Source organism: Cricetulus griseus, chromosome 5 (genome assembly GCF_003668045.3).
Source record: "Cricetulus griseus strain 17A/GY chromosome 5, alternate assembly CriGri-PICRH-1.0, whole genome shotgun sequence".
NCBI classification, from domain to species: domain Eukaryota; kingdom Metazoa; phylum Chordata; class Mammalia; order Rodentia; family Cricetidae; genus Cricetulus; species Cricetulus griseus.
Window position 1 is genome coordinate 11,831,927 of NC_048598.1, and position 27,152 is coordinate 11,859,078.

General features: G+C 45.1%; 1 protein-coding gene across 2 annotated transcripts in view; it reads right to left on the reverse strand.

Moving 5' to 3' along the window:
* The window catches only part of Capn8 (calpain 8), a 71,325-nt gene that overhangs the window by 20,311 nt on the left and 23,862 nt on the right, over positions 1-27,152 (reverse strand). Inside the window, exons 3-10 of one of the 2 annotated variants that reach the window (XM_035445358.1) lie at positions 20,166-20,284; positions 19,593-19,726; positions 18,563-18,731; positions 17,765-17,848; positions 15,525-15,610; positions 13,844-13,918; positions 12,964-13,124; positions 11,179-12,363 (exon numbers count right to left, since the gene is read on the reverse strand). In XM_035445358.1, coding sequence (XP_035301249.1) covers positions 12,353-12,363; positions 12,964-13,124; positions 13,844-13,918; positions 15,525-15,610; positions 17,765-17,848; positions 18,563-18,731; positions 19,593-19,726; positions 20,166-20,284 — 839 coding nt within the window. In that variant the 3' untranslated portion in view covers positions 11,179-12,352. Of the gene's footprint in view, positions 1-11,178; positions 12,364-12,963; positions 13,125-13,843; positions 13,919-15,524; positions 15,611-17,764; positions 17,849-18,562; positions 18,732-19,592; positions 19,727-20,165; positions 20,285-27,152 lie in introns of those variants that run through there. The other variant, XM_027418792.2, reaches the window with a different exon arrangement.

Consider the following 27,152-nt stretch of genomic DNA (forward strand, 5'->3'; position numbering starts at 1 on the left):
GTGAGGAGATGAAGAAGGGAAATTTTCAAAAAAGGAAAGAGCCTCCATTGTCCCAATGAAAGACTAGCCCTGGCCAGACTGCCTGGCACAGCGGAACTGGAAAGCAGCCCCCCCACTTCCCTGTCCCACCACACAGGTAGATACTTAGGATGTCTATCTTGTCTGCTTGACCAACCAGTAGCCCAAAACGGTGGTGAAATCTGAGATCCCGTCATCCCAGGCTGCACTGGGCTGCATTGGGAAGCAATATCTTGGCTTCCTGGAAGTCTTTCATTTCTTTCTTCTATTAGCTGAAGACTCCACTTGGAAGGAGCTCTTTGGAGAGAAGTGTATCTCTGGGATGGATGACAACTGAGTCACAGAAGAACCAAGGAGGCCTCTGCCTAATAGCTAGAAAGCCATCTGACTGTCGTGTGCTGCACCAAGACCAGGAGAAGCCCCAGATTTGGATATCAATTCCATGAGACCCATCCTCTATCCTGCAACCCAAGCAACCTCCCTCGATACCCAGTGTTGCAGCCTACTGTGGAGACAGGTCATTCAATAATGTAAGAGAAATTACAATGTATTAAGCATTCCTACCACACAACCTGTTGATATTTAAAAAGATGCCTTTTTGAGTCGGGGAGATTGCTCAGTGGGTAAGGGGGCTTGCTGTGCAAGCAAGAGGACCTGAGTTCAGATCCTAGTACCATGTATAAATGTCAGTCGTGACTATGCATGTGTGTTGGGGGATATTCCATCACTCTGTGAACCCTGAGTTTGCATTTGCATTAATTAAGTAAAATTAACCTTTGGTCCGGGGGCTGAGTTAGCAACTAGTTGACAGAAAATAATCACCGAGCCTCAGAGGGCATCCAGAAGAGATAGAGAGACACAAAAAGTAGTAGGGTGGGGTTTGGAGTGGCGCAGCTTTTTCTGGTTTGTCGAAGCAGAAGCATGAGTCTTCCATGTATGTCAGCAAGGAAAAAGGGTTAAGTAGCTGTTACTCAGCCTCTCTGACCTCACAGGTTTTCACCCCATCCTTTATCTCAAATATTATTCATAATTAAAATGATAGAGATTTAATTAAAGCTTCCTTCAGTGGCAGCAACAAGGTTGGTGCCTGCTGGAGCAGAATTCTCACCAGGCTGCAGCTGAGCAGCCAGGACACTGTTAGAGAAACAGGCTGGTAACTACAGATTTGCAATTTCTGGCTGAGATAGCAGTAGATTAAGGCACAGCCACTGTGCCAAAGTTAAAACAACATTTGGCACCCAACACGGGGCACATATTTCTACATAGGGTCTGAGAAAGCCGAAAAGGAAAAAGACATGGCTTCCTAGTAGCCTGATGCTTGTGGCATACAGGGGTGTGACGTTGCCATACAGCAAGTACTTGAGCAACCAGCATGTTAAGTAAAAACAACAAGCTAAGAAAAACACCTGCCACAGTGCTGGCACCAAGAGCTGGGGCAGTTAAGTGCAGCTCCCAGTTAAACACAGATCTCAGTTAAATGCAGCTCTTGATCATGCCCCCCAGGACATAAAGCCCTGCTCTTACAGACCTGAACAGGGAAGAGCCAGCCACCAGCACAAAGCCACTTGGCAAGTTTAAGGTTTAGCTCACCTGGTCAGAGAATGCTACAGGTGCACAGTAAAGCAGGTCCAGATCAAGAAACACCTCTAAACTGATTACAGTGTATTAAAAAATGTGCATAGGTGCTTAAGAAAAAAAAGGTATAGACAGTCATAGTAAAAAAATAAATAGTTTAGAAATAATAATGTCTTTTAAGAGAGAGTAAAGTCATATAAAGGAAAAGAGCCACATAAAGATGGGAAATGCGCTAGCAGGAAACTTCCTGGAGCCATGCAGCAGGCTTGGTTTTACAGTAGAACAGGCACCAGTGAATTGATTGCTGTCCTGTGAGTATTACTGTAGAGGCTTGTGAGGGGAGCATGGATGAGCCCAGAAGACACAACATGTTGAAAATAGAAGTGGCCCTGTTCGGAAACATCTGATGCCAGGAGTCTGCTGACCAGATCTGAACTCGGTGGCGCAATCCAACACACCCCGACACTGCCAAGGCCCCGGTAACAGTGCCACCTCCATCCACAACAAGAGGACAGACATAAGAGGATTGGAACTGTTTGCATCTACCAGGGAACCTTGGTCCCTTACCCACCAGGAGAGGAAGAGACTCCTGCTACACCTGCCAGAATAAAGGATGAGAAGAGGACAATGTAAAAGCACATTCAACAACAGAAAACCCATTATGACACCACCAGAGACTAGGAACTATACACCAGCAAGACCTGAACATCACAATGCAGATGAAGCAGAAGAGAATGACCTTAAAAACATCTTCATGAAAATGATAGAGGACCTCAAAGAGGACATGAGAAAATCCCTTAAAGAAATAGAAGAAAAAAGAAACCAAAAATACAAGATATCAACAAATCTCTCAAGGAAACAGTTCAAAACCTAAAAACACAAAATGGAGACAATAAAGAAAGCACAATCTGAGGGAACGCTGAAAATAGAAAAGCTGGGTAAACCATCAGGAACTACAGATGCAAGCATAACCAACAGAATACAAGAGATGGAAGAGAGAATCTCAGGAGTTGAAGACACACTAGCAGAAATAGATTCATAAACCAAAGAAAATCTTAAGTCCAACAAATCCTTAACACAAAATTTCCAGGAAATATGGGATACTGTGAAAAGACCAAACCTAAGAGTAATAGGTATAGAAGAAGATGAAGAAATCCAACTCAAAGGCACAGAAAACATATTCACCAAAATCATAGAAGAAAACTTTCCCAACCTAAAGAAAGACATGCCAATGAAAATACAAGAAGCCTACAGAACACTAAATGGACTGAACCAAAAAAAGGTCTCCTTGCCACATAATAATCAAAACACCAAACATACCAAATAAAGAGAAAATATTAAGAGCAACAAAGGAAAAAGGTCAAGCAACATATAAAGGCAAACCTATCAGAATTACACCTGACTTTTCCATGGAAACTCTGAAATCCAGAAGATCCTGGATAGATATTCTACCTACACTAAGAAACCACGGATGCCACCGGGCGCTGGTGGCACGCGCCTTTAATCCCTGCACTCGAGAGGCAGAGGCAGGTGGATCACTGTGAGTTCAAGGCCAGCCTGGTCTCCTGAGTGAGTGCCAGGATAGGCTCCAAAGCTACACAGAGAAACCCTGTCTCGATAAACCAAAAAAAAAAAAAAAGAAAAGAAAAGAAAAAAAGAAAGAAACCACAGATGCCAGCAAAGCTTTCAATCAATATAGATGGAGAAAACAAGATATTCCATAACAAAACCAGATTCAAACAATACATATCCACCAATCCAGCTCTACAGAAAGTTCTAGAAGGAAAACTGCAACCCAAGGAATTTAACTACAACCAGAAAAATATAAGCAATAGATAATCCCACTTTACCAATAGCCAAAAGGAAAAAAGGGATAGAATCCCACACATAATTTCGCCACCATCACCAAATCAAAGACAAACAAAAATGAACAATCAATGGTCATTAATATCCCTCAACATTAATGGTCTTAACTCGCCTATAAAAAAGACAGAGTAGCAGAATGGATAAGAAGACAGAATCCATCCTTCTGCTGCATACAAGAAACATACCTCAACTTCAAAGACAGATGGTATCTAAGAATTAAAGGGTGGGAAAAGATTTTCCAATCAAATGGACCCAAGAAACAAGCAGGGGTAGCAATCCTAATATCCAACAAATTGGACTTTAATCTAAAATCAATCAAAAGAGATGAAGGAGGTCACTTCCTACTCATCACGGTAGAAATCCATCAGGATGAAGTCTCAATTTGGAACATTTATGCCCCAAATACAAAGGCATCCACATTTGCAAAATAAACATTACTAAAACTCAAATCACACATAAAACCACACACACTTATAGTGGGAGACTTCAACACCCCACTCGCAACACTGGACAGGAACACCAGACAGAAACTTAACAAAGAAACAAAGGAACTAATAGAAGTTATGGCACAATTGGACTTAACAGATATCTCTATAGAACATTCCATCCAAATACAAAACAATTTACCTTCTTCTCAGCGCCACATGGAACCTTCTCTAAAATCGACCACATCCTTGGCAACATAGCAAACCTCAACAGGTACAAAAAATTGAAATAACCCCCTGTATCCTATCAGACCACCATGCTTTAAAGTTAGAATTCAACAACAACACGAATTATAGAAAACCTACAAACTCATGGAAACTAAGTAAGACCCAAATGCACAATTCCTGGATCGAGGAAGAAATAAAAAAAGAAATTAAAGATTTCCTAGAATTCAATGAGGATGCAGACACAACATACCCAAACCTATGGGACACTTTGAAAGCAGTGCTAAGAGGAAAGTTCATAGTGCTAAGTGCCCACATGAAGAAACAGGAGAATAATCACACTACAGAATTAACAGCACAACTGAAAGCTTTAGAACACAAAGAAGGCAATACATCCCAGAGGAGCAGACACCAGGAAATAATCAAATTGAGGACTGAAATCAATAAAATGGAAACTCGGAGAACAATACAAAAAATCAATATAAAGAAGAGTTCGTACTTCTAGAAAATCAACAAGATAGACAAACCTTTATCCAATTTACCAAAAGCAGAGAGTGAACATGCAAATTAATAAAATCAAGAATGAAAAGGGGCACATAACAACAGACAGAGAGGAAATCCAGAGAATCATCAGGTCATACTTCGAAAACCTATATTCCTCAAAATTCGAAAATCTAAAGGAAATGAACAATTTTCTGGACAGATTTCACTTACCAAAATTAAATCAAGAACAGATAAACAATTTAAATAGACCTATAACCCCTAATGAAATAGAAGCAGTCATCATAATCTCCCAACCAAAACAAGCCCAGGGCCAGATGGCTTCAGTGCAGAATTCTACCAGAAATTCAAGGAACAGCTAATACAATTCTCCTCAAAGTATTCCATACAATAGAAGCAGAAGGGTCATTGCCAAACTCTTCTTATGAGGTTTCAATAACCTTGATACCCAAGCCACACAAAGACACAACTAAGAAAGAGAACTACAGACCAATATCCCTCATGAACATTGATGCAAAAATTCTCAATAAAATACTGGGAAATCCAATCCAAGGACACATCAGAGAAATCATCCACCATGATCAAGTAGTCTTCATCACAGGGATGCAAGGATGGTTCAACATACGAAAATCCACCAATGTAATCCACCATATAAACAGACTGAGGAAAAAAAACAAAAACAAAAAACATGATCATCTCACTAGATGCCAAAAAAGTCTTTGACAAAATCCAGCACCCCTTCGTGATAAAGGTCTTGGAGAGATCAGGAATAACAGGAACATACCTCAACATAATGAAAGCAATATACAGCAAGCCAACAGCCAACATCAAATTAAATGGAGAGGAACTCAATGCAATTCCTCTAAAATTGGGGACAAGACAAGGCTGTCCACTCTCTCCATACCTCGTCAATATTGTCCTTGAAGTTCTAGCTAGAGCAATAAGACAACAAAAGGAGATCAAGGGAATACAAAGCAGAAAGGAAGAAGTCAAACTCTCACTATTTGCAGATGATATGATAGTCTACATAAGTGAGCCAGAAAACTCTATCAGGGAACTCCTAGAGCTGATAAACACCTTCAGCAAAGTGGCAGGATACAAGATTAACTCAAAAAAATCTGTAGCCCTACTATATACTGATGACACATTGGTGGAGAAAGAAATCAGAGAAACATAATCCTTTACCGTTGCCACAAATATAAAATACCTTGGGGTAACACTAACCAAAAATGTGGAAGACCTGTACAGTAAGAATTTTGAGTCTCTAAAGAAAGAAATTAAAGAAGATACCAGAAAATGGAAAGATCTCCCATGCTCTTGGATAGGTAGGATCAACATAGTAAATATGGCAAAAGCAATCTACAAATTCAATGCAATCCCCATCAAAATCCCAACACAATTCTTCACAGACCTTGAAAGAACAATTCTCAACTTTATATGGAAAAACAAAAGACTCAGGATAGCCAAATCAAGTCTGTAGAATAAAGGAACTTCTGGAGGCATCACCATCCCTGACTTCAAGCTCTATTACAGAGCTATGGTCCTGAAAACAGCTTGGTATTGGCACAAAAACAGACAGGTATACCAATGGAATAGAGTTGAAAACCCTGATATTAACCCATACACCTACGAACACCTGATTTTTGACAAACAATTCAAATTTATATGTTGGAACAAAGAGAACATCTTCAACAAATGGTGCTGGCATAACTGGATGCTGGCATGTAGAAGGTTGCAGATAGACCCAAGCCTATTGCCATGCACAAAACTTAAGTCAAAATGGATCAAAGACCTCAACATAAATTCAGCCACATTGAACCTATTAGAAGACAAAGTGGGAAATACCCTTGAATTAATTGGTACAGGAGACCGATTCCTGAACATCACACCAGTAGCACACACTGAGATCAACAATTGATAAATGGGACCGCCTGAAACTGAGATGCTTCTGTAAGGCAAAGGACACAGTCAGCAAGACAAAATGGCAGCCTCCAAACTGGGAAAAGATATTCACCATCCCCACATCTGACAGAGGGCTGATCTCTAAAACATACAAAGAACTCAAGAAGCTAGTCTCCAAAACACCAAACAATCCAATTAAAAAGTGGGGTACAGAACTAAATAGACAATTCTCAATAGAGGAATCTAAAATGGCTGAAAGGCACATAAGAAAGTGTTCAACATCCTTAGCCATCAGGGAAATGCAAATCAAAACAACTCTGAGATACCATCTTACTCCTGTCAGAATGGCCAAAATCAAAAACAATAATGACAGTTTATTCTGGAGAGGATGTGGAGAAAGGGGAACACTCCTCCACTGCTGGTGGGAATGCCAACTTGTACAGCCACTTTGGAAATCAGTATGGCGACTCCTCAAGAAAATGGAATCAGTCTACCACAAGATCCAGCAATTCCACTCTTAGGCATATACCCAAAAGAAGCACATTCCTACAACAACCTGTTGTAGGAACAATCTGTTCAACCATGCTCATAGCAGCACTATTTGTAATAGCCAGAAACCGGAAGCAGCCTAGATGCCATTCAACAGAAGAATAGATAGAAAAAATGTGTTACATTTACACAATGGAGTACTACACAGCAGGGGGGGCGGGGGGGGGCAATGGAATCTTGAAATTTGCAGGCAAATGGATGGAACTAGAAGAAACCATTCTGAGCGAGGTAACCCAATCACAAAAAGACAAACATGGTATGTACTCACTCATATGTGGATTTTACACATAGAGTAAAGGATTACCAGCCTACAATCCACACTGCCAGAGAAGCTAGTAAACAAGGAGAACCCTAAGAGAGACATACATGGTCCCCTGGAGAAGGGGAAAGGGTCAAGATCCCCTGAGCAAATTGGGAGCACGAGAAGAGGGGGGAGGGAGCTAGGAGAATGAGAAGGGGAGAAGAGGAGGGATGCAGAGGACATGAGGGAGCAGAAAAGTTGAGTCAGGCGAAGAATAGAAGATAACAAGAATGGAGATACCATAATAGAGGGAGACATTTTAGGTTTACAGAGAAATCAGGCACTAGGGAAATGTCTGGAGATCTACAAAGATGACACCAGCTAACAATCTAAGCAACAGAGGAGAGGCTACCTTAAATGCCCTCCCCTGATAATGAGATTGATGACTGACTTATATGCCATCCTATAGCCCTCATCCAGCAGCTGGTGGAAGTAGAAGCAGACACCCACAACTAATCACTGAACTGAACTGGAATCCAGATGCAGAGAAGGAAGAGTGAAGAGCAAAGGGTCCAGACCAGGCTGGTGAAACCCACAGAAACAGCTGCCCTGAACATCGGGGAGCTTTTGCTCCCCAGACTGATAGCAGGGATACCAGCATGGGGCTGATCCAGACCCCGGGAACGTGGACTTCAGTGAGGAAACCTCGGAATTCTACGGGACCTCCTGTATTTGTTCAGTACTTATCCCTAGCACAGATGTCGACTTTGGGTGCCTATTCCACATAGAGGGATACTCCCTGAGCCAAGACACACGGGGGTGGGCCTAGGCCCTATCCCAAAGGATATGATAGACTCTGATGACACCCTATGGAAGGCCTCACCATCCAGGGGGAGCAGAAAGGATATGTGATAGGTAGGGTTTTAGTTGGGGGGGGTGGTAGGGGAGGAGGGGAGGGAGAGGGAACTGGGATTGTCATGAAAAACAATCTTGTTTCTAATTCAAATAAAAAAAATCTGCAAAAAAAAAAGATGGGAAATACACACTCTGGATCACATGTAGTGTTGTGTTGACTTTGAAATTTTTGAATGCTAATGAGCAAACCACAGCTGCTGAGGGGCATTGGATTGTAAAATGAACGGCTGAATTAAACCTGCCTAGATACTTTAAGGAAGCCTTAACTTTAAAATGGAAGTCAGAAAATGTTTGGGAAGACATTATGCTTTGGTTTCCTCAAGAAACGAAAGGCCATGGATTCCTTCAAGATTAATAGAGATCAGTTTTTATTGGGGGAGACCTCCTGAAAATTTTGGATACAGACATAAAGAAATAAACCAAGAAAAACTATAAGACAGGTGATCTTATAAGACACTATAAAAACTATAAGACAGATCTCTCTGCATGGGAACAGTTCTGAGACTGAACAAAAATGTTACAACTAATTTCCCCAGGACGTGGCCATTGTCTCAGTTTTCCCCTGGAGATGCTTTCGTTCCCAGAAAACAGGACCCAGTCTAGAGAACACACTGCCCACATTCCCAAGAGGTGTGGCAGATGGTTTTGGTCATTTGGTGGGTTGTGAATATTTGTAATCATTTAGGGGTGATATAGGCATATAGATAAAGAGATAACTCTTAACCTCAAATGTTTTACATTGGTATGGATTTTGGTATATTGTTACAAATTTATAGTTATATTTGTTATACTACATGTATGTTTCTACTCTTGTTTAAGCTATTGTACCTATGCAACTCATTTTAAAATGTAACATATAATTAGGAAATACAGGTTAGTTGTTAGTCATCTATAATAATCAAACTTGTAGTCATGTTAGGTATGTTTTCAAGGTTAAACAGATATATCTTAGATAGATAGATGATCTTCAAATGCTTCAGAGACCTACAGATAATATGGCATTTAATATGCTTAATAGTCTAAGGCTTTTCATGGCAGCAAGACACATCTGCTCCTGGCAGCACCAATCCACTTCATAAAAGGATATGGTGCTGAAGAAATTCCATATGGAGTTTGTTTTAATTGTGCCAAAGCTAGCCATTTGGGCAAGAAACTGTCATTGCCATGACTGCTGACAGTATATGCTCTGAACTGGACATGCAGGACACAAGGGAAAGCAACTGCTGAGCTCTGCCAAGACAAGGTGACATTCCTTTAAAATTCCTGCTTCATAGAAATGTCTGCCAGACATTCTAGGCCTGTAGGCCAAAGATGGAAGCCCCAAAGTTGTAGAGGAACCTTGGTGACTTCAGGCAGCCAGATGTCTCTGTCATTTCTATAATTCTGGAAGTGGCTTGCACTGCACTGCACTTCCTGTTTACTCAGGTAATAATATTTACTCAGGTAATATCCTTCTGGGGGTCTTTGAGGGAGCTGAAGACTAGATAATTACAGTTACAATTTTCCTTAGTTGTGACAGATGGTAAACTAGTTACAAAACTCTGGATTAATGATGATAGGATAAATAATGGGGTATGGCAAATTTTCACTAAATTTGCCAAATATAAATGGACTGGATATTGTAAATGTAATTCTTACCTAATTATTCTTATTATATATAGTTTTACTATCTTAAAGTTAAAAACCTTTCCTTTTTTATTTAAACAAAAATGGGTAAACGTTGTAGAACAGAGTTTAACTATGTAAAGATTTGTTGCTGTTTCATCTTGCCTGCCTAAGGCACCTGATTGGTCTAATAAAAAGCTGAACAGCTGCCAGGCAGTGGTGGTGCACACCTTTAATCCCAACACTCAGGAGGCAGAGGCAGGTGGATCTCTGTGAGTTTGAAGCCAGCCTGGTCTATAGAGTGAGTTCCAGGACAGCAAGGACTATTTCACAGAGAAACCCTGTCTCAGAAAAAAAAAAATGCTGAAGGCCAATAGGCAGAAGAGGGATAGGCAGGACTGGTGAGCAAGGAATAAAGAGGAGCCAGCTAGCCAGCCAGGGACAGACAGACAGGCATGGAGGACTCAGAAAAGCAGGCTAATACATAGATGAAGTAAATGAGCCTCAAAGCAGCATAGATTAATAATAGAAATGGGTTAATTAGGCTTAGCTACAAACAAGCCTAAGCTAAGGTTGAGCATTCATAATTAAAAATAAGTCTCCATGCCATGATTTGGGGCCTAGTAGACCAAGAAAGTCTGCAACACATGAGCCTGTAAACCCAGTGCTATTGGGGGATACAAACTGGAGTTTGCTAGGCCTTGTTGGCATAGCTCTAGGTTCAGTAAGAGAACCCGTCTGAAAGGCATAAGAGACAGAGGGTGAGACAGCATGAGTAAGAGAGGTGAATTGCTGTGGAATCATCCTCTTGTACACTGTAAAGATTTGTCACTCCAATTTGTTTAATAAAATACTGAGTGGCCAGTAGTTCAGTCAGGAATTATAGGTAAGGCGACCAAACTAAGGATATGGGAAGGAGAAGGGTAGAGTCAGGAAGCATTAGCCAGATGCAGAGGGAGCAGGGGATGCTAATAAAGGTACCACATGGCAATGCATAAATAGATATATGGGTTAATTTCAGTGTAAGAGTTAGTTAGTAATAAGCCTGAGCTATTGGCCAAGCATTTATAATTAATATAAACTTCTGTGTGGTAATTTGGGAAGTGGCTGCCAGGAATTTGGGAACAGGCAGTTGGGATGAGAAACATCTGTTTACAGTGACTAGGGGACAATGTAAACACCTAACATCTTCTATGAGTTTGCACACACACACACACACACACACACACACACACACACACACACACACCTTTATTGAAAGACAACTTTTGAAAAAGATCTCTCAACTTAGTAACTACCCAAGGTAGGCACAGAGAAGCCTAAGGGATCTGCCACAGACACACAACAGCTCTCTGATGGAATTGAGTTAAGAGTATAATTGAAGAAGGCAGGTCTGACAAACTCCACCATGCTAGGCATTCAATTATAACAAAGAATTGGGGAGGAGTTTTTGTTTTGGGGTGAGCAGGGGTTGGCAGGTGTTTTGACAATCTTGGCGTGAGGGCGAAAACTCTATAGAACAGCATAGCGTTCATATATGTCCAAGGTCCATTCATTATTTTTTTCCCTAACAGTGACAGTACTTATTCGCTTCCCAGAGCCTGCATTTCTAGACTTTTTTTTCACTCAAGGCACAGGTGTATATAGATTTTAAGATCAGGTGTCTGTGAATTCCAGGGGAGACAGAAAATTCGGTAATCTTCTATACTTACTTCATTACCACGAGGCAAGAACAATCCATCTCTTCCTGACAGCTAGCTGGCAGCACAGATGGGATTATGATTTGGTGCATGCAGATACCTTGAGCACCCCCTATGGTTCTGAGCTTCCAGAATGATCCATGCGAACTTCCTATGCCTCTTCTAAGAGCTTGTTAATGGTGAGCATATTTTAATTTCTCCCAAATGCAGCATTACTGCAATCCCTATATTTTTTTTGTTTACTCCTTAACAGTACTGGAGGAAGAGAATGGGCCATAAAAATAATACATCCCATTTGTATAACACTGTACAGTTTACACAGTGCTTCCCCGTGTACTCCGTGCTACAATGCTCACTGCGCCCCAGCGAGTTGGAAGGTAGGAATTATGAACCATTGTGAGGACTGAAAAACTGAAGCTCCAGGAAAGGTGTGCCCCTCAGGCCTCACAGCCTGCAAGCTGACTAACGGGGGCACGCCACCAGCTTCCCCCCTTAGGCCTGTCAACAGCTGGTCTTTGCAGCTTGATGGAGATGGATGGGAAAGGGGAAAGTAAGACCTTGTGCTCCCAGTCTGTATCCGCATGGGGTTTTACAATGCTGCCATCTCTGCAGCATGCAGTGCTCTGGCTGGGGAGAAAGCAACTGCCCCCGGCCCCTGCATGGAGACACTGAGTCAATCAACACAAATCAATGGAGCAAGAGCAAGCCAGGGAAGCATGGAGGTGGGGAACCAGCAAGAGGGGAGTGTGTTTTTCTTTCCTTTGTTTCTCCTGAGATCTGGGGGTAGTTTCTCAGTTGGTTCTTCAGCAGCTGTCTCGGTGGACTTCGGCCTAGGAGGAGTCTACACAAGCACATGTTAGTCATCTTGCTAGAACCAGGGAGGCCACTCTCATCTTTACAGAGCCAGAGTAAGGCAGAGGGCAGTGGTTTGCACCAGGACATCCTCCCACACACACAGACTGGAACACGACACACACATAGCCTGTGCGTATCCATTCCTGACCCCCTACAGCCTCACCCCTTCCGCTGTAACTCAGCAACACAAAGGAGAATGGACGCCCTTCTGAGTGCAGCCCATGGAAACACAAGATTGTCTACTACTCAATGGGGTGGTGTCAGCTAGTTGGACCAGGTAGGGCAGGTAGAAACCCAGGAGAAGAACAGGAGACCTTAGTGATGGTCAAGAGCAGATGGTGAAAGCAGCATGCTGGGAGAGCTGGGCAGGGAATGGGGGGGGGGGGCTGAAGCAAGGATGATTTGAGCTCACAGCAGCCTAGATGAGGCGATGGTAGACAGCTGCAAAACCACTGTCCACCTTGCTGGCCCGGCCTCCAAGCCAGAGTAGAAATAGGACCTCAGAGCCAAGGGCATTGATTATCCAAATATCCATGTTAAAAGCCATGCAGCCCAGGGGGGAAAGTCAGGTGGCCTTTAGCTTCACCTGGGTAGCGCTGGCAGCCCCCAGCTGTAGAGCCTCTTGTCCAGCGGCCATTGAAGATCACCAAGTTCCACTTGTGGATCTCGTCACTGCTCAGAGAGTCTGGGGACAGGTTACATATTTCCAGTCGAGAGAACTGCTTCAAGAAATCCGAAAAGGACATCCTGAAGAACAGAGGGGCCAGAAAGGAGGGAGTGAAGTGGGCTGGCTTGGAAGAGAGATTGAAGGTCCAGGAAAGCGCGCTGGTCTTCCAGCAGCTGTGGACCAGCCAGGGTCCCTTCTACTGGGCTGTGACACAAACGAGCAGAGCTACCTTCGAAATCTGTCACTGTGGTCAGCATCTCTGTTCCTAAAGAATCTCCCTCTTGTATCTGCCAGCCACACAGAGCTGGAACCATGAACCAAAGGGATTCCCCCCTCCCCGGAGGGGATGCCAGTGCAGCCCTGGCCTCTAGGCTGGATCACAAGTAAGCCCATCAGAGGCTCGTTCTGAAGAATTCTCCGTGATATCCAGTGTAGAGATGTCCTCTAAGACATTGTGTCTTCCACAGAACCGCCTCCCAACCCAGACAAAGGAAAGAATCCTGTTTGGACTGCCAGCTGGGCCTAAGCATTGGGTGAGGGTGGGGAGTATTGCTTTAGGCTCACAGCAGACAGAAAAGCTGCTGGCCAGGCCATGTTGTGGCCACAGAGAGCTGGGGTTCAACGCTTTAGACATGAGAATTGAGAAAGAATTATACTCGGACAAGGGGTCAGAGAAAATCAAAAGCCCCCATGTTAGGAACCTCATCACATCCCTGGAAGTCCTGGAGACTGGTCCTCCCGAGTACCTTGGAACAGATGGACCACTGAGGGGACAGCCCTCTGGCATGCAGCCGCTCACCAGAACTCTCCATCCTCTGCTCTCTTGTCCAGCTCCTCCTTCTTCCTGGGATCTATGTGATTCCACTCAGGTGCACTGTGGAGGGGGAAAATGAGCCGGAGGTGGTCATCACTGAGATGCAAGCTGTGTACTGCAGCTAGATGCCCACAAAGGACCACAAACAGGACGCATGCCCATCAACGAAAAAAGACAGGCTTGGATCTGGTATGAAGTAGTGGACCACTGGAAGAAGCCGGGGACATGGGCTTCTGCAGGGGGGCAGGGGGCTGGGCATGCAGCAGAAATGCAATGGCTTTATTCTAATTTTCACTCTCTGGGTAAATTCCACATTCCAATTAAGACTCACAGACCTCTGACCACAGGAACAAGGAGGCACTGTCACAAGAAAGGCAGATACTCCTGTATCCATTAGTAACTTGTCACTCTCATCTTCTATCAGACCTGGGCGGATTTATTTATAAGAGGGCCCAGCGAGCTCCGGGGACAGACACTGTCCAGTTCCTAAGTCTACAGCTTTGATCATCAGGGCCTAGTTTTTATGGAAATTTCCTTGAAGTCATGCCATCCCGTGTCCTGCTGGTGGCTTTTCTGTGGCCATATCCATGTACTTTGTTCAAATGCCGTCCACAGCTGCCTGACCTTTACAGCTTTGTGTTTTCCTGAAATGTGTGTGCAGTATCTACATAAGTGAGCAATGTTAGTATCAATCCTAAAAACAGACAAAGGCTCTCCCCTGAGCACACTCCGCAAAAGCCCCGCTCCTCCCTCCCCAGCCAAGAAGACAGCCGGGCCCAACCTCTCCCTCCAGCTGGCTTCTAAGCACTTGGAGAGCATCAGAGGCATTCTGAGGCTTCTTAAAGTCATCAAAACACTCATTTAGTCAGTACTGAGTCCCACAGAATGTGACAAGCAAAAGTTAGGGGATCTGATTGAGAATTCTAGACCTAATCTAATCTCCCAGTTGGTTTGATTTTCATTGTTGTTACTGTTGACGTTTCAAACTTAACAGCTAAGGCAGGTGGATGCTAACTGAGTCAGACATGTCGCCTCAGAGCTTCCATGTCCTCCCTCTCCGACTGCCAGCATGGAAATAGCCCAGACTGCGTCTCTGGCTGGTAGAGGATGTCTGAGGCACGGATGCCAGAGTACAGCCACTCCAGGCCCTCATTTCCTTGAGCCAACCTCCCTTACCAGTAGATAGGTAGCCCAAAGATTGTCCTTCCACCCAGTAATCATGCTCATCTAGTCAGGAACTCATGGAGTGAGTGACATTCCCATTCATCCCCGCCTAGGTGGGCCATGGCTCCCAGGATCAAGGTTTCCCCAATACCTTTGTTCTTTCTTGGTACTGAGGGGAACGGTGTTTGTGGCAGGGAAATGTCAGATTGTGAGTGATTGATTTTTATCTTGTAGTGTGGTAGGTAGGAAACGGGTAAGTCTTCAATACTAGGCAAAAATCCATGGAGCTGCCAAATTTCCAAGTGCCAAAGCAGAAATCCAGAATCAAAAACTGCAGCAAAGTGGTTTCTATTTGGCTTTTCCCACCCTGGAACCATGGAATACTATTTCCATAGCACACGCTATGCAATAAACGGACACAGGGTCTCATTGTTTATGGTGTGTATTACATGACACCTTCATGCAGGGAGAGGTGAGCATTGGGAAAGAGAGAGAAACCTACGCATCACTCCAGGCTCCCGACCATTCCACTTCACCCCACGGGTTCCTCAGTCTGATCAGCTTCTCTGGGTGGCCACAGAAATCCACCTGCAAGAGCCACACATGGGCAAATCACTGCTGCTACCTGGAGCTCATGTCTGCACCCAGGGCATGCAATGTTTCAAATGTCTCCAAAAGACCACACTTTCCTTTTCCTGTTATTCTTGTTTGTAAGCTTCGGTCAAATGTTTTATTTTCACAAGCTATTAGAAACAAACAAAGAGTGAATCTACCACAAAGCCAACTATATATCTACTTAAACTTAGGTTTAGATTTTGCAGCTGATTAACCCAGACTGTGTTCTGATGCTGTTTGGAGACAGCATCCTACTACGTGCCCCCCTAAACAATGCCAATAGTGTGGAAGTTAATATTTATTGGTTACTTACTAATGGGATAGGCACAGTGCTAAGCACTTCAAACACACAATTGCTTCATTTAAACTTCACAGTTTGACCTCAGCAATATGAGACTCAGAGAACTGAAGATTACCTAGTTAGCTGTATAGCTATCCCCTCCTCAAGGAAACACATTAGACTTGGCAAGTAAAGGAAACTTGGGGGCCCAGGAAGTTCCTAAAACTTACAGGACTCACAAAGCCCCTCCCCAAGGTTATAAAAGCAATGAACATTTGCAGGGCAAACATTGAGTCTTCATCAGGTGCTGCCTGCAAGTCATGCAAGGAGCCCCAGGGATGCAGTTTTCATGGGTCATCACCCATGCTGGCTTTCTGGTGACGTGGCTGCATACATGAGTCATCCCTGCTCCTGTAAGCAATCCCAATACAAGCCCTGGTTCCTCGAGGTGGATCTGGGCAGAACTGTTTCTTTGATCTGCCTTATCTGAGGTGAGTACAGGCTTGCTCACATCTCTCCAGGAAAAGAGGAGAAGCCTAGCAGAGTGTCTCCAAAGCCTAAATGGATAAATGCCCTCGGGAACTTGTAAAATTTGATCACTGCTGCTGTGGGGTTTTCAGGTGGAGCTTTCAAGAGATCAAAATCTGAGATAGGGATTAATGTGTTCCCAATGAGCCTGAATTCATCTGGTGTGAGTTCTCATTCTCTCAGAATTGAATTGGCTGCTAAAGGTCTTATAAAGCAAATTCCCTCTTATTTGTTTCTCTTCTGAATCTGCCCACTTATCTTTCCAATTGATGCTGTTATGAAGCCACATGAAGTTACCCAGTGTTAGATTTCCCAGCTTCCAGATGCATAAGATAAAAACAAACAAACCTCTTTCTTTTATAAATCATCCAGATTCCAGTATTGTGTTATAGTAACAGAAAAGGGCTAAGATACTACCTCATGCTACTATTTAATGGGCACTCAAGTATGGTCCCCATGCACCCCTGCACACATGCTCACACACATACACATAAGCAGGCCAGTCTATTAGGTCTTTATCATCATCATTTCCATCATATGCCAGCCCAAAGTTTCTGTACATGTTCAATTCATGTTAATTGGGTTGACTTGATTTAACAATATCACATTCAATAAAAATATGTGAAGTGACTAGTGTCAACATCGCAATAAGCATCCAGAGCTGGAGTACTTAGTGTGTGGCTTTTTCTGCACGGCCACTGGGAAACCCAGAAAATTCATTTCTCAGTTGTAGCACTGTCTAGGTTAATGTACTTTACGTTTGTCTTATCATCCACTTATATCTATGCTTTTAACTATAAACCAAATTAATTCAAATTCAAATCCTATTTGGATGTAGGTAGAACATATGAAGTAAAAATCATGACTATTACAGGCTGTGCTGGGGGCAGAGAATGAAGACTGTCTCTGTGCCTTCTCGTGGTTAAATGACATCTTAAACACTGGAGTAGAAACCGTTTCTTCTTCTAGGGGCTCCCATGGGTTTTACTGCTTTGCCTACATGAACATTTGTTTAGAATGTGTGTAGAATCTAACTGACGGTCCCTGTAACTTTTATGACCACACCTCAGAAAAAAAGTTATATTTAATTGAAACCAGAGACATAGAGTGAGGGTGGCTGAGACACTGTCTGTCCCCTGAGAAGCTAAGAGTTTAGAGCACCCTGTAGTGAGCATCAGTCAACAACACATCTGTCTGGGGCTCTGCATCCCGAGAGAAACTTGCCCTGAATAAGCACAAAAGTTCAAAGGCAACTCAAAACTTCTCACTGTGATCTTCTTTCTCAGGACACCCCAGATATTATATCAACCCCTTCCTACCTCCTCCACTCCGGTAACAGAGTATGCGTGACCTTTAACCAGCTTTTGCCTGGTGGTGGCTTCTGCTTCGGCTGCACTTGAGACCTGGTCAAGGAGAGAGTCCAATTAGGGAGGCTGACCCTGACCTCTTTGGAGCCAGTACGACAATGTTTTCTAAAAGTACACCATACAGCCATGGCTCTCCCAGGTGGGAAGAGTGCAGAGGCAAGAACCACCCACAGAGAGACCCATCTCTAGACACTCCCTTTAATAAGCCAGACAGGTAGTGAGTGGCTGCCTAGCTGAGCCTAGAGTATGACTGAGAGTGTAGCTATGCTGCCTCAGAACAAAGCAAGCAAACAAATGAAGCTGCCCATTGTGACATCCAGAGAGGAAAAGAGAGCTTCTAGGTAGATAGATAACAGCCAGCCCTCAGGCTGGTAGCTTCCAGATCTGATCTCTAAGGCCACATAGACATTCCATACAGCAAATCTTCCTGTCAGGGCTGGACCTTCCTTTTTCCTTCAGGGATCTCCAAGTCCATCAAATGTTGTCAGCTGACAATTTGTTTTCCCACAGACTAAGATGATTTAGCAAAGAGATGACAAGTAGGTAGGAACCAGGATCCAGGCGACGAGGCTGTACTCTCATGAGGAGTTTAGCCGAAATAAAGTGGTTCCAGCAGTTACCAGCAAAACATAACCTTCAAATGTGACTAACACAAGCTCCCACCCACTCATCGTGTCTTCGCCAGTTCCTGAACGCTGTAAACTAACATGCCACCAGGGAAAAGAGACAAAGAGAAGACTAGAGGCTCACATCAATGGAACAACCCAACAGAGAGCCTGAACGGAGGGCCTTCCTGATGATGTGGTACAGAGTGCCTGGGGGCTTCCTCAAGTCATAAAACTCAGAGATGCCACCTGTGAAATCTTCAAAACCCTCGATTGTGGAGCCTCCAGCAAGAGCCTCATAGGAACCATTGAGCCTGTTGAAAAAAGAAAGAAAATAAGCAACATCCACAGCCATGAACAACCCAATAAGGGAACCACGGGACATAGAAAAGAGCAATGACAGGACATAGGCTAGAGGGCATGGAAAGACCACGTGTTTTAGACAGACATCCCAGGAATCCACTCAGAACAGATGCTCTGGCAGCCCCTCTCCAGGCCTCCCACGACCTTTCAAAACCAAAACCCTTCTAGAATTGGCTCTGACTGCTTGGGTTTCTGGGTTGTCCTGACGCAGCGATGAATGGGGAGCTTTCCCTTGAGGCTGGGAGAGATTCTGCTAAGGATTGCCCTAACAGAACGAGAAAGTTACTGGGGTATCAGAGTGACAGCAAACAAGACCAATTCAAAGAAGCCTTTCAACTTTGAATGTCAATCAGGAAAATGGCACTCAAGAAATGAGCAGAAACTTGGTTGAATTTGGTCGCTAAAAACATTTCTTTTCTTCTTCCTCGTCATCAACATCATTTTAAACATTCACTCTGCCCAAAATCTTACCTTGGGGTCTGAGAGAGGAAATGGCTAGAGAGACATTCTTGTGGGACAGAGCTAGGGCCACATATATAAAATGTGTTTGTGTTTGTGGTATATTGAGGATTGAGCCAGGGTCGTATGCATGCTGGTCAACCTCTGTATCACTGGGCTACATCTCCAGCTCTAGAGAAGAGATCTTAAATCCCCAGCCCAAATTTCCATGTCTCTTCAGAGGGGCGATTTCTGTCTAGCCTATGGATGTCTGGATGCTGGGAAAACCTTGGCCATCTCACCCTGAATGGAGGGGCAAGTGAGAACCTTCAGGGAGGCCCCAGCGTCTTCCGGTTCCTCACCATCTCACTTACTTGGCATAGGCTTTCTCCAGCAGAGCGCTCCAGAATTCGCTGCCTTCTTCCGAGTGCAGAAAGACCAGCTGTCCATTCTTGGTGGGAAGCCTGTCATCAATGACCACGTCCACCCACTCTCCATACTGCCAGAACTGGGGGTGGGAAAACACGACATGGACCACATGCAGAAGCAGAGAGGGGCCCTTCAGTGGCCTCCTTGATGGGGGTCTCTGCTGTCAGTGAGCTGGTCGCCAGGCTTGTGAACCTTAAGTGCCCTGAGAGGTTTACATCTCATCCACACACAGGAGATGCTGATCACCCAGAGAGCCAAAGTGAGTGACTCAGACTCACATCTCCTGGTCCTTAGTCCAGAGTGAGTCCCTCATGGCCCCATGGCCTGGAGGAAGAAGGAATGAGGATGACTTGATAGATGTATAAAAGAATGGTTCTCAAACTGGAGTGTGTACCCAAATCACCCAGAGAGAGAATCTAATCTCCGTATTGGCCTCACTTCAGAGTTCCTGATTCCACACATCTGGAGTAATAACTAAGATAAAAATTGGTGCAAAGGTCACAAGCAAAGCCTAATACCTGGAAATGAAAAATGCCTGCATAGTTCTTCTGGAAGCTCTGGTCCTTGGGCACCACTCGATAAAGCAGCTTTTCATTCAAGGTGAGAGAGGCAATGGCTGCCAGAAGCCAACAGTCGCCTGCAAGGAATCAGAGGAGACAACGGCTGGTCAGGCCAGGCCTTCACTGTCCCAGCCACTCCAGAGTTCATGTTTGTTGTAGATTGACTTCAGCTATAGAACAATTCCTGAGTGTGGGTTATGTGTAAACAACAGAAATGTATTTACCCAAGTTCAAGAAGCCAACAGACTTGGTACTGGTGAGAGCCACTCTCTGTTTCTACTTCTCTGCTTGATGTTGTGTTTGGCCTGACAGAAAAGTGAACGGGCTAAAGGGCCTGGCTAATTCTCCCACTCCATTAGAGGAGCACCGATGCCTAGGGCCCTCCTCTTAGTATGATCACACTGGGCCGGGGCCTGGCACTGGGTCTTGGAAGGACACAGTCAACCAAGGAGCACAAGGCCACTCTCCTCTCATGGCTGAAACGCACACACATTCAGCTCCTGAGGTGAAACAGATGCACTCGGATGGGAGAAACACGGAAGCTATTCCGGAGCGCATAAGGTATGAGAGTCAGGGAGTGAGTGAGTGAATGAATGAATGAATGAATGAATGTGTGACTGAGTGACTGACTGTGTGAGTGACTGACTGAGTGACTGAGTGACTGAGTGACTGAGTGACTGAGTGACTGACTGACTGACTGACTGACTGACTGGCTGGCTGGCTGGCTGGCTGGCTGGCTGGCTGGCTGGCTGGCTGGCTGGCTGGCTGATGAATCCTTTCCCACGATGGCCTTAGGTAATGACAGTTGACTCTGTATGATCTGTGTAGAGTATAATGGTCCTTTTATATTCCAGAGTTCACCATGAGAGCCTTGGCTACAATACCCTTGAGATATTGATTAGCATGAAATCATCATAATTTGAAGCAGAAGAAATGGAAGTCAAGAGAGCTTGAACATCCCAGGGCTTGGTGTTGGTCACTTTGAAGGTCTGAGTATATTTAGAAACAGGTATAAAACTCCCTTCTGTGTGAGACAGACATCCCAGCCCCCGAAATCCACCTCCCAAGACAGCATCACTGACTCCCAGTGACAACTCCAAATGATGAGTCATAGGCCCCAGACACTACATGCTCACCTTAACCTGCTGAGTGGGAAGGACAAGCATCCCGGAATCTGTATCATTTTGCTCACAGCTGTGTAGATGTTTGTGGTACTGCAGAGTCTGAGGGCAAAATGTCCTCAGTGTCCCTCACATTGTATAAAACAATATACCACCATACTGCCCAATCCTGCCTCTGTCCGGCTTCTCTGCAGATCACTTGCCCTAGGAGTCTGGGGTTTAGTGAAACAGTGCTTGTTTCTCTTATTCATCTGGGTCTTCCAGCTCTGACACCTCCTTGTGTGCTCCAGGCATCACTGTTCCCATGTGAAACATTAGACCCTCCCAACCTCAGCCAGAAAGCCTTTTTCTGCAGGAGGTACCAGCGCAGACTCAGCTGGTCAGGTGCTGACACTAAGAGACTGTTAAATGTTCAGTCCTAACTGGGATATATATGTCACTCCTTCCCCCAGCAAGGCTCAGAAAACGCTGTGGAAGACAGAGCAGGAAGAATATACAAGGCAGAAGGTGGGAGGAGGGCTGTGGATCGCCGTCTCCTAGACACGGCATGGCGATTGCGTTCACGAAGTCACAGCACTCTGCTCCTGCACAAGACCTGGGCAAAGTCAAGTCAACGAGGTCAGTCAACAAATCAACGCACAGCGCTAGTTAGACCCAGGGAGTATATTTGTTAAACGGGGAGGGAGGAAGGGAGGAAGGGAAGGAGGGAGGAAGGAGAAGGTTCAGCTGTTAAGAGAACTCTCTGTTCTTACAGGGGACCCAGGTTTGGTTCACAGCACCCACATGGTGGCTCACAACACTCCTTAACTCCAGTTCCAGGGATTCTATGTCCTCTTCTGATCTCTGCAGGCAGCACACACACACACACACACACACACAGAGGCATGCATGCACTCACTTTTTGAAGGATTTTTCTGATTTTTGAAGTAAGTAACCTGATCTTTACCAACAAACGCTATCCCTCAGATTGATTACAGGGATCCAAGGAGAAGTTCAAGTTGAGCATGGAGACGGCGCCTGTATGAATGCATTGGGTTACATTGCTCCATGCTACAGAAAACTTGAACAGGGGTAAAACTTGTTTAATAAACAACTTCTCAAGAATGGAAACAGATATCCTCCTCCCCACCTGGTTCCCCTCAGCTCAGTTTCTTCCTATGAACTCATGGTATGATGTCATGTCTCTGCCTTTCTTTGCTTAGAAACAAAATGCAAACCTTCCCTGGGGGTAACTCCACCCTACCTGCCTGGTCTCTCTCCCATTGTGAGTTTAGTTCCCAGTCAAACATACAAAGCGCAGAGTGAACCCTCACTGTTTCTCCTGCCTTTCATTCCTTATTTGTTCTGTCTGTCTGTCTGTACAGTTCTTCCTGCAACCTGACCACTTGGGTCTTCACCCTGTCTGTAAAGCCCGTCTTAAGGTTTGCTCAGACCACGCCTTGTTTGTTCTTATGTTCTGGAGACCTCCTTTATCCCCCTCAGCTGATCAGTCAGCAGGAAAGATGGATTCCTAAGTCCACTCACACGGAGGCGCCATAATGGCACGTTCCTTGCCATCCCCAAACCCCCAAGCCTTCCCTCCCTCCACAGGGCTCCTAGATACTGCCAAGACCACCTTATACACCTGTCTGTCATCCCTGTTCCTCTCTGATCTCTTCCTGCCAAGCGGGAACATGGAGTCTCTCCTGGTAATGTCTCTGGCAGTAGCTGACAAATAGAGAAGACCCAGTAAATTTTTGACAATTAAAACATGTCAGCAAATGACCAAAGGAATTCATGAATCATGTCTGTCCCTTTGTGAGTCAACAATAGCACCCACACATGTTGACACCTGGCAATCCCAGGTCTGGGATGAAGAAAACAGGGCCATGCATTGAACCTCACAGATCTCACAGATAACACCTGCTCTGCACCCAGCTGCTTGGCTACTCAAAACTCTGTGGCAGAAGAAGATGGCGGGTGAGATGGGCACAGTCCCTGGGGACAGAATGAATGCTCTGTGGTGTCTCTGAAGCAGGTGGCTTCTCAAGGGACCCTGAGAGGCTCCCTTCTGCTGTGAAGATGCGCACTCCCAATCTAAGCTGCTCCAACACCCCACCCCAAGCACTTCCTAGACATTCCAATAAAGCATGCCATGAAACGTCCCTTGGTGGCCAACATCTAACAGGTCTGCCCAGCCAAGAAAGACCTTAATGTTTTCTTTCTCTTCCTCAATCCTGACATTTCACAGGGTCCACCCAGCTGCTTCTGTAAACACAAAGAAATGCCATAGGTATAGACATTTGGGTCCCTGCCAATCACTACATAAAATGTGAGTGGACCCTTCCACAGGATGCTTTTTCTAAAGTGCCCAAATGGATGTGCTTCCTTCCAAAGGTACTCTTGGAATGGCAGACTCTCCTGCTAAAAAAACAAAGAAAGAAAGAAAGAAAGAAACACACACACACACACAGAGAGAGAGAGAGAGAGAGAGAGAGAGAGAGAGAGAGACATTAGACACTTGTTTGAGGGGCCTACCTTGATCTAAGAGCACAGTTTTGGTTTACAAAAGCAGTCATGAAGCCTTAGGATCTGTTTGTTGACAGATGAAGTAGACAAGAAAGCCTGGAAATGTCTCCACAGACAAATGCCTTCTCTCCAGCCACCTCCCAGCTCGTGGTCACCACGGGTTAGCATTCCCAAGAACTTAAGTAGGAATTTGGTAAAAACACCTTCTTTCCTGATGGAGTGTGGCAAATTTGCTACCAGAATCTTTCTGCCCACTGTTCCTCCCCTATTGTCTTACCTAGGAGGTCTGCTTTATGCCTGGAGATCTAGAGACATCTCATAAACCCAGGGCTACAGCGTGGGATGAAAGCCAACACACTTGAGAGAACAGAGCAAAAGCCCTGTGTGTGGGGGGGGGTCTCAGAACTAGCCCAGGGCTACCCACTTCTAGACTCCTGTCACAAAAGAGATATTAGCCCCTTAACACCACTTGTTCAAACCACTATGGTTAGGTTCAACAATCCTTGCAGCCAACATTTTCCTGATATAATAACAAAGTGATTAGTATACCTTGAAAACTGGTTCTGAAAGAACTCCACTAAAGGAGTTATTTAAACTATCAGGAATAGTTGAAATATGCACATTGTTCTATACCCTGGCTGGGCTGGCTGGGTTCTGAGGATCCTGGCTGAGATGTCTGTCTGATCTCAACAAAGGATCCTGGAGTATGGGATTACAGAGAGCAACATTTGCATATGGACTTCAATCCACAGAAACAGGGACCAGGAGCATACTGAGGAGACCCAGGCCCTCCCCCAACCCCAACAAGCATAGATATGCTTTGGAAGACAGAAAGGGTGCTTCTGTGGGGGACTGTGATGGTCACTTTTAATTGTCAATGTGACAGTCTAGAATCACCTAGCAAGAGGCAGTGAGGGACTGTCTAGATTGTCTGTGGGCATGCCCCCCCCCGTGTGTGTGTGTGTGTGTGTGTGTGTGTGTGTGTGTGTGTGTGTGTGTGTAGGGAGGGTTTCTTGATTATCATATCGATGTAGGATGGTCCAGCCTAAGAGTGGATGGCACCATTTCCTGCCTGCAACCTATACTGCACGAGAGTGGAGAACACAGAGGTGGAAACCATACATTCTCTCTCAGCTCTTGACGGTGGGCATAACCAGCGGCTTCAGGTTCCTGTCCTGACTTCTCACAATGAAGGACGGGAACCTGGAATCGTAGCCAAATAGACCTTTCTTCCTTAACAATGCCCTTGTGGGTATATTTTACCACTACAACAGAAAATGAGACTAAGACAAAAACCTAGGCATCTATGTCCATTTTTTTCCTTACTGTAACAAAATACCTGACCCTGGGGATTGCTAAAGGGAAGGGGCTACAGTTAGCTCATTGTTCCGGAAGTGTGGGAAACCTAAGAGCGTGACACCAGCAAATATCTCGTGCTGCTTCATGGCTGCAAGCAGACAGGCAAGTTAGAGCACGCAGAGGAGAGGAAAGGCCGTTGTCCTGTGATGGCTAACTCAATCTCCAGAAAAAGGTACCAGTCCTCTAAATAACCTCATCACTCGAGCCCCCCCCCCCAAGCTAGCAGCAAGAGTCTCGGTGGGGACTGACTATCCAAAGCACAGCAGCTGGAAAGAACTGTTCTGAGTCCAGATGATGTGGGGAAGGAGGCAGACAAAAACGCAGAGATGGAGATACATACAGGGAGACAAAAAAGGAGAAATGTAAGCAGGACACCATGCATATTGCCAAGGAAAGGAGGGCAATAAAAGAAGAATTGGCCAGAGGAGTGTGGGGTTCCCCTGGCCTAGCTGAGCAGGACTAACAGACAAGACTGAGCTGAAGTTCCTATCCTCTGTTTATCCAGTGTGGAGAATGAATGAGCTAGAAGGTCTCTTGTGAGTGGCAGGCGGAGCGCTGGACATTAATAGACACTAGAGGGCGCACTGGAGACAGCCTTTCCCACTGGAGCCCAGCGGCAAAGGCTTTGGTAAGAGAGTGTATCTGAAGAGTGGGAACCACAGAGGGGCAGGCATATGTGCGAACACCAGGGCGAGTATATCCATGAGGGAAGCCAGAGGGTCCTAAGAACCTCGTTCTCATCACTGATTAGGAAGAACTTTGTCTTTAAGATAAACTTCTCCGGGCTAGAGAGGTGGCTGGGGCGGGGAGCGGGGGTTAGAGCATTCACTGCTCTTCCAGAGGACCCGGGTTCAGTTCCTAGCACCCACCGAGTGCCTCCAAATCACCTACAACTCTAGCACCAGTGGATCCAATGCCCTCGTTTGGCCTCAGCAGGCTCCTGCTCCCGTGTGTTGCACATAAACCCATGCAAGCACATACACATCAAAATAATTTTTTAAAGATAAAGTTCTCACATTCAAAATGGGTTGTCCACCCAGGCGTGACACTCCTCACAGGAAACTTACTGGAGATCAAGAGTCAACAGAGAGGAATACCGGTTGGTGACGCCTTTGGGTTTCATGAAGAAATGAGTCGGAATAGGAAATCCCACTCAGGTCTGACGGTGCTTCTGTGAAGGGGCCAGGGCGAAAGAGATTCCTAGAGCCTTTCCAGGTGACTTTAGCACAGGGATATGATTCCCTTCGTGGGATTTCAACCTACGATGGAGGTATAACTTCTGTTTCTGCCCTTCACTAGCTGTGTGGGCCCAGAAAGAGACGGCACCTCCCCGAGCCTCGGCTCATCATCCACACACTAGAAGTATTACTAATCCCCACTGGGATGGGAACTGAGCGATAAAGTGGGATCTGTAAGAGATAAAACACAGTATGTAGCCACTAAATTATAGCTCATTAAATTACAGTTCCTCGTGGGAAAGAAAAGGCTAGAAGCAGCTGCTAAGGCAAGGGCAAGAGTCATCCAGGCAGCCAAAGGGAGAGGGCGTGGGGTGGACAGGTTAGCAGCGGGGCAGATATTGCACATGAATTTGAGAGGATAAAGACTGAAAATTGACGGGTGAATTTAGCAATGCGGAGATCATTGGTGATAGTGTCAGAGACATTCACTGTTCTATACTTGCTCTATGTATCCAGCTGCTCAGGGAGTTGAGACTGAAGGATGGCTGGAGACTAGCTTAGACAATATAGCAAGAGCCTACCTCAAAATACAAGCAAAATCACCGGGCATTGGTGGCGCACGCCTTTAATCCCAGCACTCGGGAGGCAGAGGCAGGCGGATCTCTGTGAGTTCGAGACCAGCCTGGTCTACAAGAGCTAGTTCCAGGACAGCCTCCAAAGCCACAGAGAAACCCTGTCTCGAAAAAAAAATACAAACAAAACCAAATGATACAGGAACA